The 17,599-nt window shown below is 34.0% G+C and overlaps 1 protein-coding gene across 3 annotated transcripts in view; it reads right to left on the reverse strand.

The window, feature by feature from the left end:
• Positions 1–17,599, reverse strand: part of CSMD3 (CUB and Sushi multiple domains 3) — a 1,164,849-nt gene that overhangs the window by 615,676 nt on the left and 531,574 nt on the right. For all 3 annotated transcript variants that reach the window (XM_053559351.1, XM_053559349.1, XM_053559348.1), the window contains one exon: positions 3,496–3,617. In XM_053559351.1, the coding sequence (XP_053415326.1) occupies positions 3,496–3,617 (122 nt within the window). The remainder of the gene's footprint in view (positions 1–3,495; positions 3,618–17,599) is intronic.

The raw sequence follows: 17,599 nt of genomic DNA on the forward strand, positions 1-17,599 counted from the left end.
AGCTATTAATCTGGAATTTCCTACTCTAATTCTCCAGGGTTTTACTTAGATTTAAGCAACGTAACAATTTAATACTTCAGTTGGACAAGTAAAATTAATACACGTCTTTTTTGAAACTGAGAAAAATGATCATAAGAGATAAAGAGACTAAGAACAGATTCAGGTGGATCTTCAGGCATTCATTTCACCCAGGGCCTACTATTGAATATGTATCTTAGTGCAAGAAGAATTATTAATTAAATGACCAGGTGAAAGTACCAGCTCTAATATTTTAACTTGCTATTATGAAGAAGCCCTGTATTATAGTTATATGATCATTCAAATTCTATAATTAAAGGAAATATTACCTTATCGACCTTGCGGAAGGGTCAGAAAGCAACCTTGAGATGTATATTATCCAAGATTGCAACCCTCAGTCATTACATTTTATTTTTAGAGAATTTAATTGTATTATGTTTGTAAACTACTCAGTAACTATGCGTATAATTTAAGGTTTGATATTTTAGAATAAGACCTAATTACTTATAAATTATTTAACAACCTAATCAAATATAGAAGAAAATAGTATGTAATAATAATTCTTTTGCATTTATACATAAGTCCAACAAATAAGTGAAGGGAAGTATGTTTCTTGATAAGATGGTATCATTCAGCTACAATAATAAGTGTCATTTAAAGTGATCCTATTTTGCATCAAGAATTTCATGCTAATCCCAGCACTTGACAGGCCAAGATGGGTGGATTGACTAAGCTCACAAGTTCAAGACCAGCCTGAGCCAGTGCGAGACCCTTTCTCTAAAAAATAGCTGGGCATTGTGGCAGGCACCTGTCGTTCCAGGCTGAGGCAAGAGGACAGCTTGAACCCGAGAGTTTGAGGTTGCTGTGAGCTAAGATGCTATGGCACTCTACCATGAATGACCAAGTGAGACTCTATCTCAAAAAAAAAAAAAAAAAAAGAATTTCATGCTATTATCTAATTAACACAACAATGTTATGATATGGTCTTATGAATTCTATTGCATGAACAACAGAAACTGTGGCTCCCAGGAGTCAGTGATCATGTCTAAAATTGCAAAGCTAGTAGGAGTGACAGCCCGGATCGAAACCTGCTCAATTAATTTAATCCAGTTTTTTCCATCAACAATGTATTTGTTTGGAACATTTTAGTACACCATAATTGCTTTTAGAGACATCAAATGCAAAGAAAAACACAAGCAGTAATTATCAGAGTAAATTATAAATTGAGGCATTAATCACCTTTGTTAATTGGGATTTATACTAATTAGCAGAGTTGTATATTTATGGTTTTGCTAGCAATTGCCTTCTAAAAGATGGGTAATCTTTGGAAACAAATACTTCCAACAGCATTTTTCAAACTATTTGCTGCAATTGATATAGTAGAGCATAGCCAGTGTTTTAAAAGTAAATAAATTGCAATCGACTAGAATAGAAAATATAAAAGTACATTGATGTGTAGAACTCTGTATTTGTGTGTGTTTTAATGTATATGTGAGTGAATGTGTGTGTGTGTGTATGTGTGTGAACTGAGGCATGATGTAAAATACAACTTTTACTGTGGCTCATTATTAAAATCCTTATAAAGCAAACTCTATATGACATCTTAAAATAGAGATAAACCAACAGATCCAAATGTAATGCCTACATTTAGCTGTTTGATAAAAATAGCTAAGAAGTGAAAGCAATTATGTAACTTCCTAATATAATAAACTCCAGTTTTGGGGAAAAAAATAAGAGATAAAAGTTTAGCAGATTAGGTAAGATAAACAAACAGATATGTGACAACTAATGATTTAAAGTTAAAAAAGCAGAACATGAGATCATATCACACTCTGATGACAATTATAGGGAAGTGCCATGACCCAAAAAGTATTTCAATCCCAATGAAAGATTAATATGATGTCTCAAGCCTTATAATCAATTTGCTTCATGCCTATTTTAGTAAATAGTACTTATTTCTGAGTGAGAGATCTGTTTTCCTACATACACACACTTGTAAATTGTACAACTCTAACCTTTGCTAGTGATCTTGGACAAGTTATTTTAGAGTTTCATTTAAACGCAGATGCTATAATGAAAGTACCCATCTCCCTAATAGTTTTTCTATGAGGATTAAATAATTCACAATATGCTCTGGGAAAACAGTGCTGAGAATAGTATATAGCATGCTGTCAAATGTTCAACAAATGTTAGTTTATTTTCCAAGAACTTCATTGTTGTTTTTTTTTTTTTAATTTTCTCAACAACCAATTATTTGCACAGAGAAGTAAATCAAAATGTGCTGGACTGAATTGAGCTGAAGACACAAGTTGGGTGGATAAAATGATTTCCTTTATGCAGCTGAGGGACTTGACTTGGTGATTTTCCCACATTTATTAAGATACTTTGGAGCAGAGCAGTTCTTCTGATTTATAATTCCGGGCTTTCTCTGAGGCAAATGTAATTGACCACCAATTTTTAAACTAACTCTGCTGCTCTGAGGACTACATTTCAAGAATTTGATAGTGATTGGAGACATTCCTGGAAGATAGTATACCCTTTATTTAATAACAATGAATGAATGTATTTCAAGTACTTACTCTCATAACCACTCTTTCTTTGTGCATGACCTTACTATTTCTCACAATACTGTGAAATATGATCCCTTATTATTCACATTTCATAGATAAAGAAACTAAACTTTAGACAGGTTAAATAAATGCAAGTTATCAGAAAACTATAAATCAGTGTTTGAGCGATCATCTGACCTAGTTTTATTGACTCTACCTCCAAACGTTCTTTAATCAAACCCGGAGAAGATATCCTATGATCTAAGGATACAAGAAAAACTGATTTTCCTATTTAGATCCTCTCCACTGGCACAAAAGCACAGATACACAGAGAAGCAAGCTAGAAAGAGCAGGAGATTAGCACTAGCTGATCTTTCAGCTGCCTCATGCTCATTGTGTTATAATTGCGTTTGAAGTACTGTGGCGCACACATATATAGATGTATTTCTCCTTTCGTGATGAAACAGAAAGACAATCGAACATTTTGAAATATCCATAATATGAATTAACTTTTAATACAGAGCACATTAAATCAATAGTTGCTAATAAACAGCTATGTGATCTGCAGCAATAGAGAAACATTGAAATGAAAGTCCGTTATGTATGAAAACATACTACAACTGAATGATGTGTAGGGCAGAAAAGACATTAAGCCATTATTCATTACTCCTTCAAAAAAATAAGAAAAATACACATGGACCTTTCAAAGAAGTATTTCAAAAACAGTCATTTAGAACTATCATGTGTTTTATTGAGAGAAGAGTTGTATTAGTTTTAGTTTATTATTTCCATATTTCTCATATAAATTTGTTTTGTAAATGGGTAAGAAATATAAAAAAACATATTTGAGTTATGAATATTTTCCTTATGATCTCTTTGCCTTTGTCATGATGATTATGACTTTTTACTACAGATGGTTCTCCCTTACCTTATTTGTATTCACTGCTGTGATGACCCAGACGCATTGTGCATTGCTGTCATACTGGAATGGAAAGTTGGGAGACGTAAAGGTACCACTTGGTCCTTGAAGATTAGAGCCACATGTCTTCACTAAAAGAGAAATTGCATTTTAAAATGCCACATATAAAATTAAAGCAAAAAAAAAAAATCCTGCAAATAGACTCTAAATTCAAAATTGCAAAACTATAATCACATTGAAATATATATAATGCCATTTGAATGCCACTTATCAAATTACAATTATTTTTGGCACCCTTAGATTCACAATCTCAATATATTAAATATTACTCAAAAACTAGTTATGTATAGAAGTTTGAGACATAATAAATTGTCCTGTGACTATAAATAGGTTAGTTTAATTATAGAGAGATACATTCACCCAATATTGTGTTAACAAAAGTCTATAAAAAGAGGTAAGCAAAGCCGTAGATTAAGCATTTAAAAATTGTTTTGATTTCAATTTATTAAATACCGTAGTATTCTCAATAGCACAATAGAGACATCAATTTAAAACTACTCTTTCTGTCCTTGACTGTGAATTAGACCACTAAGTGTATAAAAAGAGCTAAATTTAAATAATTTAAAAAATTCCCATAAAAGTTTAAAGTTCTAATATTTCCTCAGTTTTTTATCTTTTTTTTTTTTGCTTTATAAAAGAACTAGTGAGCAGACTACTCCTGTTTCTTATCTTCTTTCTTGATCAGCACAAAGTTCCTTGGTGCCGTTACTTTTGATTTGAATTCCATTGCCCCACACTATTAAAACCCTACCTATGTTATCCTTTTCTAATCCTTTAGTAATAATCTATTGTATTTTTAAAGAATGTACAGATATATGTGTATTTCCAGATGTGCTTAAGTCTTTTTAAAAATTTATTTAGAGATCAGGTCTTGCTCTGTTACCCAGACTCGCACGCAGAGGCCCGGGCGCAGGCCACTGCAGCTTTGAAGGCCTGGGCTCTAGTAATCTTCCTGCCTCCGATTCCTGAAGCTGAGACACAGGTGCACACCACTGTTACTAGCTTTGTACTTAACTCTTTACATAGTTATTAAGTTATTATCATCATTACCTTGAAAACGAGTTACTGGAGGTCCCAAAAGTTGGCCTGAATTGGCCAAGGTCATTCTGCTAGTATATAGCAGAGGCAGGATTTGAACTCAGGCCTTCTGACGCAGAGTCTTTTGTCACTAAATGTTTGTCTGTCCAGTATGTTCAACATAGATTCCTTTATTAGTTTATACCTTTTAGCTTATATTTTAGCATAAATCTATTACAGACTTTTCTTCAACTCAAAGATTATATTTTGTGATGACTTAATTGCTAATGGTATGTTTTATTTTGTGTGCATAGTATTTTTATATTTTGAACAATACAACCATATTAATTTGCACATGGAGAAAATAATAATTGGTATTTTTTTCCTTCAACATTATCCTCAATCATTTTTCCCTTTTACCACCTTTATACGAATCTTCTATGCTCACCATTTCATTTTCTTCTCCCTCATTTGCCCTTGAAAGTATTTCAGTATCTAACTCCCAATTCAGCATTGAAATTGCTTTCTCAATGCAATCAACAACCTCCTAATTACTAAACATAATAGTGTCTTTTCGTTTTTTCCACACACTTTACTTTTCAGTAGTAAAGTTTTTGTATGCATTGTTTGAAATTTTCTACCTTCCCTTATATAGTACTAGGCTATCTTCACTGCTTACATGTTTTTAATTGTTCTGCTATACCATATTCTCTTTTCTGGTTCTATTTTTTCCATCTGACACTTAAGTTGCATAATGCATAATTCTAAATTGATTTAACAGCCGATTTTCTATTTGTTCAATGATCTCTCTGAATACTTACATTAATTCACTCCCATGACTTAAATGGCCATTTCTTCGTTGATTGCTCTCAAATGTACATTGCCAGCTTTGGCATTTCTCTTGATTTCTAGATTAATTTTCTGTGTACTGGACATTCCATGAGATGTTTTCTAGGGAGCTTTCAATTACATTTCTTTTTTTTTTTTTTTTGTAGAGACAGAGTCTCACTTTATGGCCCTCAGTAGAGTGCCGTGGCCTCACACAGCTCACAGCAACCTCCAACTCCTGGGCTTAAGCGATTCTCTTGCCTCAGCCTCCAGAGTAGCTGGGATTACAGGCACCCGCCACAACGCCCGGCTATTTTTTGGTTGCAGTTCAGCCGGGGCCGGGTTTGAACCCACCACCCTCGGTATATGGGGCCGGCGCCCTACTCACTGAGCCACAGGCGCCGCCCTCAATTACATTTCTTAACAAGTCCATCCACCTGCCTGCCGTACATGAACATCCCTCAAGATCTATGCATTCCTCTGAAACATCCGTTGTCCTTCTTCCTTCTCTTCGCAGTGTCTGGTGCTTCTTCATTACTCTTCCTGTGCTGGCCTCCCTCTCTGGCCTCCATTTCCTCTGTCTGTTCCATCCTCATTAGTGCTACCATATCTATGTTTCTAAAGTATACAGTTGATTACCTAAATATGAAAATTTGATATCTGTTTTCTAAAGGATAAATTACAAACTGCCCAATATACAATATAAAATTATTCCCATAAGGACTTTAATTTCTTTGTCTGCACAATCTCCCACCATTTTGTACAGTCATACACTTTCCTTAGAAAGGATATCTTGCTCTTGTTTTGAACATATTCTACTCTTTATAATTTTCCACATTTTTTGTGATACTCCCCAAATCTAGAATATTGTTGCTTCTTACATTTACTTGCAAAAAATTCTATTTATTTAAACAAAGCCAAGATGATGTGCCGCTTTTTTTCTGTAAGAAGTGTTCCTAATTCCTCTGTGCAGGATTCTATAGAGGACTGTAATGTTGACAGCACATTATTTAAAAGCACATCTATAAAAGTGTCCAAGTGCTTGCTAGTGCCCTCATAGAGGATACAGTTATAAAGATTCTAAGAACTTTATATATAATAGCAATCAGAATTTCACAGTTCTGATAGGACATCCTGCTTCCCTGAGTGGTACTTACTACTTAAGAATTCTATGGTACGCTCTACCTTCTAAAATATATATACATTTATAGTCTTTACTTATCATTTATCTTAACTGCTATTACAGTTACAGAAGAAATTTCTATATTGTTTCTATATACAGAAACAATTTCTATATCTATTCATGATATAGAAATATTTGCTAAAGAAACCAATATCCAAATTCTTTGTATGAATTGGCACAGTTCTTAAAGGGACTATAAAATAAGTGTTTTCTTCATGCTGATGAAGAATCCTTATAAATATGTTTCAGACTGAGTAGCGCCTATGGCTCAGTGGGTAGGGCACTGGCCCCATATACTGAGGGTGGTAGGTTTGAACCTGGCCCCAGCCAAACTGCAACAAAAAAATAACCGGACATTATGGCAGGCACCTGTGGTCCCAGCTACTCAGGAGGCTGAGGCAGGAGAATGGCCTAAGCCCAAGAACTAGAGGTTGCTGTGAGCTGTGACATCACAGCACTTTACTGAGGGTGACAAAGTGAGACTCTGCCTCTAAAAAATAAATAAATAAATATGTTTCAGACTGTCCCTTTTGAACATAATTCTCTCTTTCTATAAAAATAAAGAAGAGGGCGGCACCTGTTGCTCAAAAAAGTAGGGCGCCGGCCCCATATGCCAGAGGTGGTGGGTTCAAATCCAGCCCTGGCCAAAAACTTCAAAAAGAAAAAAAGAAAAGAAAAGAAAAAGAAAGAAGAAATACATATAAACATTACAAGCAAAAATCACTTGTAAATATTTTGTTTTTCTTGTCTGCTTCCATCCAAACCTGTTGGTAACGACTTAACAAGTTACGTTGTACACCTGCAGCATTTTTCTTTTATGTGTATTTGTACACATTTCTTGTTGTTTTGTGTGTTTATGATTTTTTAAGAAACTCAGCTAATTCTATGTCAATTCTTCTGAAAATGTTTATTCTTTTATGAGGACTGTTCTAGATCAGTACCACATACATTTATTTCACAGATTTTTAGTAGTCCCAATAGAAATGATAGAGGTATTGCAAATTTTTGACAGATTTTCACTACAAAATAGTACATAATTAGGAAGTTTTCTTAATCCTAGGTTAGGGAATGAGAAGACATATAGAAAAGGCCTGTTATTTCAGCAAAGTTGCAGCAGTTCACCCATATAACACAACTGATAGAAAAGTTATTTATTGTTGTAAGCCACTGAGATTGTGTAGTTGTTTGTTTTTCCATACTAGCAACAGTTTGTGTTTATCTTTCCAACTGTGAAACATAATATATGAATAAAGATTTTATCTATATCTTGATACATGTGCTATTATTTATGCTTTCTGCTTGTGTAACTGTAGGATGAATTTTTTGAAGATTCTAAAATTCTTTAGAAGAAAGAAATTTCTTCTGTATTTTAGAAGAAAGTCATAATATGTGATCATTTTAAAATTTGATAATTATGACTAAATTACTCTCCAGACATTTTCTCAGTATACTTTCAAAAATGGTATAAGAGAAGAGTTCCTCACATTCTCACTAAAATATACAGTGACATCATCGATTGTTTTTTTGTTATCCTGTGAAAGATGACAATGTTAATTTCCAATTCTCTCTTTACATTTCTAATGTGATTTAACAGAAGTTTTGTCTCAATATCTTTTGCTCTGATTTTTCTATTTGTATATTTTCTTGGTTTAATTGTTCTTTCCTTGTTGATTTAAAGGTGCTTACTGTAAATTATAAATATTAATCATTTTTATGGGTGCTGCAAATATCTTCCTATACTTTTTATTGTTTTTAATTTTGCTTTGAATTAATTTTTCACTGCAAACTATTTTTAATCTATGTAAATATGTCAGTGTTTTCTTTTAGGGCCTGTGCTTTATATCTTGCTTAGGAAAGGTTTCTTTAAACCTCACGTTGAAATAGCATCTCTATTTATTTCTCATATTTTCAGTTTTTATATTTAAATTTTTAAATTATATGCAAATTACTTTCGTATATTGGAAATAAAGGAGAATTAATAGTAAATCCTGTCTTAGAGCTAAGTAATTAAAAATACCATTTCAGGGTGGCTCCGGTGGCTCAGTAAGTAGGGCACCGGCCCCACACACTGAGGGTGGCAGGTCCAAACCCGTCCCTGGCCAAATTGCAACAAAAAAATAGCCGGGCATTGTGACGGGCGCCTGTAGTCTCAGCTACTCGGGAGGCTGAGTCAAGAGAATCGCCTAAGTCCAGGAGTTGGAGGTTGCTGTGAGCTGTGTGATGCCACAGCACTCTGCTGAGGGCGAGAAAGTGAGACTCTGTCTCTACAAAAAAATACTAATAATAAAAAAATTAAAAATGCCATTTCATATTTTTATACTACACATACACATACATATGTACACACACATAAAAATCCATACATGCATCTGAACTCTTATTTTATGTTATAGATTTCCTGATCTATGATTGTTACTCTACCAGTACCATATTCTTAATCCTTTTTATTATAGATGGTACGAATCTTTCCATTGTTTTTCTTTCATAATTTTCTTGATTATCTTTTAATATTCCTATTTCCCTGAAATTCAGAAGTTTCACTTTGTCATGCTAAAGAAGATTGGTATTTGTATTGAATTATGTTTTATTTACCCTTTATTTTTGTATTGTTTATATTCTTCAATGTAGTCTTTAGCAAGACAAAGGAAAATAGTAACTGTGATGACAGCAGATGTACTACACAGTGAAGTGGTACATTTGATAAATTAACCTTAAATTCCTGACTTAACTGTTAAGAAAAATATAAACAGTAGAAAAGGGAAAATTCTTCCAGATATGATAATGAATGTACAAAATCAAAAGAACTATTGGATGATATAATAAAATATGACAACTTTTGCCATTAGAAGTTAGAACAAAACTGCACATAATTAGTGATGATATTGAAAGCTGTCTTAGTAGTTCTAGGCAAAGAAAAAAATAAGAAAAAATTGAAAAGGATTACAAAATGTGTAGAAGCAACATGCCAACATTTACATGAAATATGATTTTTGTTTTATAAAATTCAAGAAACTTAATAATGTACCTACTACAATATAGAATATTATTTTTGAGTCCCATAAGTTGGTTTTAAAAATATATATTCACATGCAAATTGATGGGTTTCTTAATAACAACAATAGAAATTCAAATGTAAAACATCAATTCATTCCAACAACACTGTGTGTGAAGGACACAAAATAAAACTTATAGAGTAGAAAGATAGGCCATATTCTGAATCAGAAAGCTTATTCTCATGAAGGTACAAACATCCTGATTTGAGTAGTTTATAACAAAATAGTAGATTAGCTACCTTTTATACACATATTTCCTGTATCTGTGATTATACTGATTCTTAGTGCCTTTGCAGAGTCACCATTTTACCATATCCTGCTTGTATTATACACATGTCACCTTGCTTGTTTGTTTTTTGAGACAGAGTTGCACTCTGTTGCCCTTGGTAGACTGCCATGGCATCATCATAGCTCAAAGCAACTTCAAACACTTGGGCTCAAGAGAGCCCCTTGCCTCAGCCTCCTGAAAGGCTGTGATTACAGGCATCCACCACAACGCCTGGCTACCTTTTCTACTTTTAGTAGAGACAGGGTTTCATTTTTGCTCAGGCTGACCTTGAACTCCTGAGCTTAGACTATCCACCTGCCTTGGTCTCCCAGAGTGGTAGAATGTTTGCCAACTTTGTGTTTAAAAGGGAATATAAAGCCACTACATTATGCATTTACAGTTTAGCTTGTGGAATAAAATGAACCAATATACACAGAACAATGCTGTTAAATTTGATATGTGTAGGAACAGAAAATTCATCACTATCTTCTCTATCAATATATTCCTACTATTCCCTCAGGTCAGACATATACAGTTAACTATATTTCAGAAAATCTCAGGAATAAGTTTAAGTACAATGAAATATGTTTTGCTTTAACTATAACCTTCAGGCATTTAGATTTGTACTAAATATAATGTTTCAACTACACAAGTAAGACAAGCTGACATTTTATTTTTTGGTTGAGTAAGGCCGCTGTGATTCATAGGTGAAGGATTCTTTTTGCACAGGATATACCAACTGGGGCTTGTCTGTAGTTGTCTATGAATCCTTTTGCCCTGAAGTATACCTTTCACTCTCTCCTTCTTGAATTTTCCTTTTTGAATTTCTCCTTCATGAATTTTTTATAATATGGAAAGACTTTTGTGATTCTGTTCCAACAAATCCTCAGGATTTATATATTCTATTAACGTTTTTCTACTTAACCACTTGTAATTCTTTGAACATACCAAGAGTGTTCCACTTTAATTTCCTAGCACTTGTAGTTTTTCTCACCTGCTATAAGTTTCCGCTCAGGTAGTATTCTATAAATGGCCCGTTCTGACAAATCTCCCTAAACTCTAATTTCTTTTTTTTTTTTTTTTATTGTTGGGGATTCATTGAGGGTACAATAAGCCAGGTTACACTGATTGCATTTGCTAGGTAAAGTCCCTCTTGCAATCATGTCTTGCCCCCAGAAGGTGTGGCACACACCAAGACCCCACCCCCCTCCCTCTGTCCCTCTTTCTGCTTTTCCTCCTACCCCATAACCTTAATTGTCATTAATTGTCCTCATATCAAAATTGAGTACATAGGATTCATGCTTCTCCATTCTTGTGATGCTTTACTAAGAATAATGTCTTCCACGTCCATCCAGGTTAATACGAAGGATGTAAAGTCTCCATTTTTTTTAATGGCTGAATAGTATTCCATGGTATACATATACCACAGCTTGTTAATCCATTCCTGGGTTGGTGGGCATTTAGGCTGTTTCCACATTTTGGCAATGGTAAATTGAGCTGCAATAAACAGTCTAGTACAAGTGTCCTTATGATAAAAGGATTTTTTTCCTTCTGGGTAGATGCCCAGTAATGGGATTGCAGGATCAAATGGGAGGTCTAGCGTGAGTTCTTTGAGGTTTCTCCATACTTCCTTCCAGAAAGGTTGTACCAGCAGTGTAAAAGTGTTCCCCTCTCTCCACATCCACACCAGCATCTGCAGTTTTGAGATTTTGTGATGTGGGCCATTCTCACTTGGGTTAGATGGTATCTCAAGGTGGTTTTGATTTGCATTTCTCTAATAGATAGGGATGATGAACATTTTTTCATATGTTTGTTTGCCATTCTTCTGTCTTCTTTAGAGAAGGTTCTATTCATGTCTCTTGCCCACTGATAATATGGGATTGTTGGCTTTTTTCATGTGGATTAATTTGAGTTCTCTATAGATCCTAGTTATCAAGCTTTTGTCTGATTGAAAATATGCAAATATCCTTTCCCATTGTGTAGGTTGTCTCTTTGCTTTGGTTGTTGTCTCCTTAGCTGTACAGAAGCTTTTCAGTTTAATGAAGTCCCATTTATTTTTGTTATTGTTGCAATTGCCATGGCAGTCTTAAAACTGAAACTGGACCCACACCTTTCCCCACTCACAAAAATTGATTCAAGATGGATAAAGGACTTAAATTTAAGGCATGAAACAATAAAAATCCTCAAAGAAAGTAAAGGAAAAAGACTGAAACTCTAATTTCTTAACTATGGCTTTCACATATATACAGTTGCTTATTGTGCATTATCCATATTAGAATGTTAGCTTCACAAAAGCAAGGACCAGGTTTTGATCACCACCTATCTCCAGCGCATAGAACAGCACCTGTCACATAGAAGATCCTAAATGAATGAATGATTAACATACTAAAAGTCACAGCAAAGATTTGATTTGATTTACACTTTTCTTTGATGCCTCCCACCCCTTGGATTTAGTAAAAGCTACTAAATCCACTAATATACTAACTACTAGACGCTTCTACTAATTCAAGCTTGTACCCTGTGTTGAATGTTATTATCCAGCAAGGATTCATTAACTCTTATAAGAATAACTAAATTCTATTGTCTGCTGCTCTAAGACTATCTATTGAGATTGTTGAAAAGGTTTCTGAAGGTTTGTTATGAGGAGTATGACAGGTCTCTAAAGGAGCCTGTAGAATGAAATCCAAATAGCTTTGTATCTTCAACTATCCCTGTATCCTCAACTTAGGTGGCTGCACTTGAACAAATTTAAACCATCCAGACTTCAGTTCCTTCACTTGTAAGAGTTCGGTAGTTCAACTATATCACTTGTAATCTCTGAAAAGCCTAAAATTATTATGTGATTATAGCATGTAGTTGCATGTAGTTGTCTATGTGCTCTGAATGGCCTCTCCCAAGAGATGTAAAGAGATTATTAGAGTCTAGAGGCTATATTCTTGTGCAATGAGGCCTTTGCCATTTCAGAGAAATGTAATTGAACTGTTATTATTAAAACTGTTGACATATGTGACATGGAAAATAATGGGTCCACTAGAAACATTAAAATTGTTGTTGTTCATCTGTGAGTTAGGAAACATGTAGTTTTCCTCTAACGAAATCATTCCATTTCCATCTTTCGATGTCTATAGTTACTTCTTGACTTCTTTACTCATTAGCCAGGAACACTGATATAGATTCACAGAGTCATAGAGAACTTTACATTTTCTGAGAGCAAACTTGCATAGAAAATGGAAATCCTCAAACATGAAATGAATGTTATTTCTGTTTGAAGACTACGCTGGGCATTGGAGGTGGAAAGATCAACAAGACTGCCATGGCCTTTGCCCTCATAGAGATTACATTCTAGAAAGAAAGAAATATCTAATAAATACAGTTGGTATTACAAGATGCTATGGAAATAAGTAATAGATTAGGAAATTCTATGGAAGTAGGTAATTGATGAAGATATTTGTAGGATGTAACACAGAAAAGGAATTTTTCTTAATACATTTTACTTTCCTCCTACGGTGATTTGGGAGTCTTCCTCTTGCAGCTCTTCCAGAAATAAAGACAAAAGTCATTTTAACTAAGTCAAGGTAAAATTGTACACAATGCCAAGGTGTCAATTTCCATGGTAACTTTTTTTTTTTTTTTGGCCGGGGCTGGGTTTGAACCCACTGCCTCAGGCATATGGGGCCAGTGCCTTACTTCTTTGAGCTACAGGCATCGCCTTTCCATGGTAACTTTTCATAGGAACTAATTCGTTTAATATTAAAAAGTGATCATTAACATTAGAGATGGTCAAAGTGAAATGCTTTAGGGATATTAAGAAAATGATCCCCATGTTGGCAGACATATGTGCTTTAAATATAAAACAATGTACTGATGAAAAATTGACTTTGAGAAAATAAAATAGCTTAGATGTGAAATAATTTATCAGAAAAAATTATAGGGGGTATAAAAACATTAGCTTAAACAGAAAATAAATATTTCCAGAGTTATACAAATGTATAAATGAAACTTGCATACTTTTAATAAAGAAGTTAGTGACTTGATAAGGAAGCAATACCCAGAAGAGAAAAATGGGGTTTATTTTCAACTGAAGTCAAATGGATTTGTTGTAAAAATGGATAAAACTTGGTAGAAACACTATAGAAATGGAAGTGGAAATGGGGAGAAGTGAGAAGACCAGCACCAGAAGTAGATCACTGTTCTTCTAATGGACACAGGTAGGACCGTGGAGAAAAAAACTGAACCACAAATAAAGAAAAAGGAAACAACCTCATAATAGGTATTTTCACAAAGAAAACAGAACTTCATCAAGTAAAATATGGATTTTTGTGTTGACTATCAGGATTTTAGTCTTTCTAACACATGTACTTTGAAGGACTGTGTTCAAACACAATTTCCCTTTCTCTTCTGAGAAGGAAACAGTTAATAATGTATAGGGAGAAAAGTTATAAATTATACAAAGTTATGTTCACTATTTTGTGGTAAATGAAAGCCTACGCTATAGTTAATTCTAGCAATCTAAACATAACAATAGGAATTTAAGTAATGTATAGGAACAGTGATTATTTTTATGTGTCAGAATTCCATTTTGCTTTCATTTTCCTTTAATTTTTAAATATATTATATAATGTGATCTATCTGAGAAAATGCTGAATTATTTCTCTAAATAACAAAGCCTTTTTTTTTTTTTAACTATAGATAATCAGATATAGAAAATGTTCTTTAAATCCGCTGGAATTCTCAAATTCCTGACAGTTGCTTGTGAAACACACATAGGCACACAAAGTATCTGAAGATGAATGGTAAATGCTACTTAAAGCAGCTGTGAAACTATCAATGAATAGTTTGATAATATTTAGCTGAGGAGCCCAGCCTCTATGTCTTCATGAGAAACTAATAAACTGTCAGAAGTGGAGTAACAATTAGGACTAATCTTCACATACATCTGAGTGTCATCTGCATAAGAATGGGAATCTAATCCAAGTCTTTGCTGAAAGGAAACATATAAATGTGGAATAATAATGAAATGAACCCAAAGCAGGGAGCTGGAAAACAAAAAAGATGCCGCAAAAGGAGGAGAATTAATATCAGCAAAAAGCAGACTGCACAGATCAGATAAATGTGATTAAAACCTGGCAAATGCAATTCCTACCAAAGACGAGAAATATAATGTACAGATTTTTCAAGGCAAAATAAAGTAAGCAAATTCATCTTTTTGTAGTTCTTGGTTGTTAGTAATTTAACTCGGCCATGAGAATCATGTTTATATGCAGTGCTGTCTCACTTTAGTCCTTGTTTCACTGAATCATCCTATTAGCAGTAAGGTCAAAACACATATGGCATTAAATCAGTAATAAAAATGATGATATAAATTACTGATTCATTCTGCTTTTGATAAAAGAAAATCCAATGTGTTCTATTTTTGCCAGTAAGACAAATTAGGAGGTAAGACAGGATAGGTTACTATAGAGAGAGTGAGAAGAATGATTTTAGGACAGTCAGAAGGGAAGGGGAGTGGAAGAGAGATGAAAAGTAAGAAAAGAAAGTATGAAGATAACGTGTAATGAAGTCAGGAAAATAATGAAAAGAACTGATTGGACAAAAGATTTAACACACAAAAGTGTGTAACATTCACCTTTAGGGTATTTACTACTTCTGATGCATACGGCCCTCATTCTTTTCTAAATTATCCAGAAAATTAATCAAGCAAGTTATAGCCCCCAAATTTAGAAGTGTTTCATCCTTTGTTTTAGGTGAAACTGGGACAACGTCTACTTGGATTTATGTAGAATATACCAAAAAAAAAAAAAAAAAAAATCAGAAAACAGGAATCCAAAGGTAGAATTAAGCATTTACATTAAGTCTCCAACTACTGGCTGAAGAAATTCACTGAGATTTTCTGAAGACTCTAGACTTAAAAATTTGTAACTGGGGATTAGACTACCTCAGCAAAAGTAGAAAATCTCAGCTAACTATTTATAATTTCAAAATGTGCTTCTACAAGTCACTGCCACATCATTTTCTTCATCTGAAATATTTTTTAGTTCTTAACCTGCTAACTAAAATTTATTCTTCCTAATCCTTACTTCTCTTAGAGAAGGGACACTCTATTGTAATTATGTCTTTGTCTGTGGATCTGCTTCATAGCAGCAGCAGCATTTTTCACCCCTTAATAATAATAAGTCAGTTTAGTGTGTAACCTGTAGTAAATGCTCCAAATAGTTTTTAAAAATTTTATTTAATAAGTGAAATATACCTAAATATAAAAAACAAAGAAAGCTAAAGTTCACACTTTAAATACTTATTTAAATGTAACATAAAAAGGCATTTTATCACAGATGCATCTCAGAGTAATTTGGTCATCACTTTCTTCTTCTGAGAGAAAAGTCAAACAAATATTTGATAACCTATTACGTTATGGAGTAATAGTATTTATTTAACACTAAACACTTACTTAGAAGATATCCATTCAAAAATTAATAAGATAGGTTCTGATCCTTTAAGGGGCTTGCCAACAGATCCTTGTAATAATGGGTTGTTAAGTGTGATGATAACAGTCAGCAGGTGCCATGGGAGCATTAAAGGATGCATATTTTTGTTAATTAAAATTTTAGAGAAGGCATCTGGATGATGTCAAGAGTTGAACTTTGGAACATTAGAACACCTGAGTTTAGGGTAGAACTTTAGAAAAGCCTTCTAGGGAGGGTAAAAACGGCCACTAATTATTACCCTGAATATATGAAAACCTTAGAATTCCCAGAACATCTAAGGTAGCTGGGGTTTAGGAAGAATCTTGATAGGCCAAAGCCTATTTTTGTTGTTGTTGTTGTTAAGGCTCAAGAGATACCTTGAGGGTATCAGAAAGGCACTTCACTTAACCATGTCTGTATTTAAGTTGATCAGTCCAGTGGCCAAATACCAGGTGAATCCATGAATTAAAGAGAGTAAAAATGATAAGCCTAGAGATGAGATTTAAAAAGTCAAGTCGTATATTTTTTCCCATATACTTTAAAAATCTTTAGCGATACAACTTAAGTATAAGATACTTAAGTATAAGATAAAGTACTTAATTGTATGAGAACTTATGACCACACGGTTGTGAATTAGGCCCTGTCTTCATGCACCTCATATTACAGGGAGACAAACATGAAACAGCCCAAACACGTTAATTACGTAAGCAGAAAAAGCATTCCAAAAAAGGGACAGGGTGCCCTGAGAGTATACATTTGGAATCCTCCGTAAATACCTGAGAAGTCAGATTAGAAAGTACTCTGTTAAAAAAGTTAAAGGCTCATTAATACAAGATAATATAGGCCAGAGGTGGTGGTTCCCACCTGTTATCCTAGCACTCTGGAAGGTCGAGGCAGAGGGATAAGATGAGCTCAGAAATTGGACACCAGCTTGAGCAAGACCCAGACCCCCTATCTATTAAAACTAGAAAAATTAGCTCAGTGTTGTGGCCAGTGCCTGTAGTCCCCGCTGTTTGGGAGGATGAAAAGAGGATTGCCTGAGCTCAAGAGTTTGAGGCTGCTGTAAGATATGACATCATGGCACTCAACCCAGGATGACTGTGTTAGACTCTGTGTTAAAAAAACAAAAAGAAAGATAAAATAAGCTATAATAAATAGAGGAAAAGTACATTAAAAATCTGGATTAAATAGCATTTTTTAAAGAAGTAAAATTTGATTTCTTTCAAATATATCCAATAATCAA

The sequence above is a fragment of the Nycticebus coucang genome, chromosome 13 (genome assembly GCF_027406575.1).
Source record: "Nycticebus coucang isolate mNycCou1 chromosome 13, mNycCou1.pri, whole genome shotgun sequence".
In the NCBI taxonomy this organism is placed as follows: Eukaryota; Metazoa; Chordata; class Mammalia; order Primates; family Lorisidae; genus Nycticebus; species Nycticebus coucang.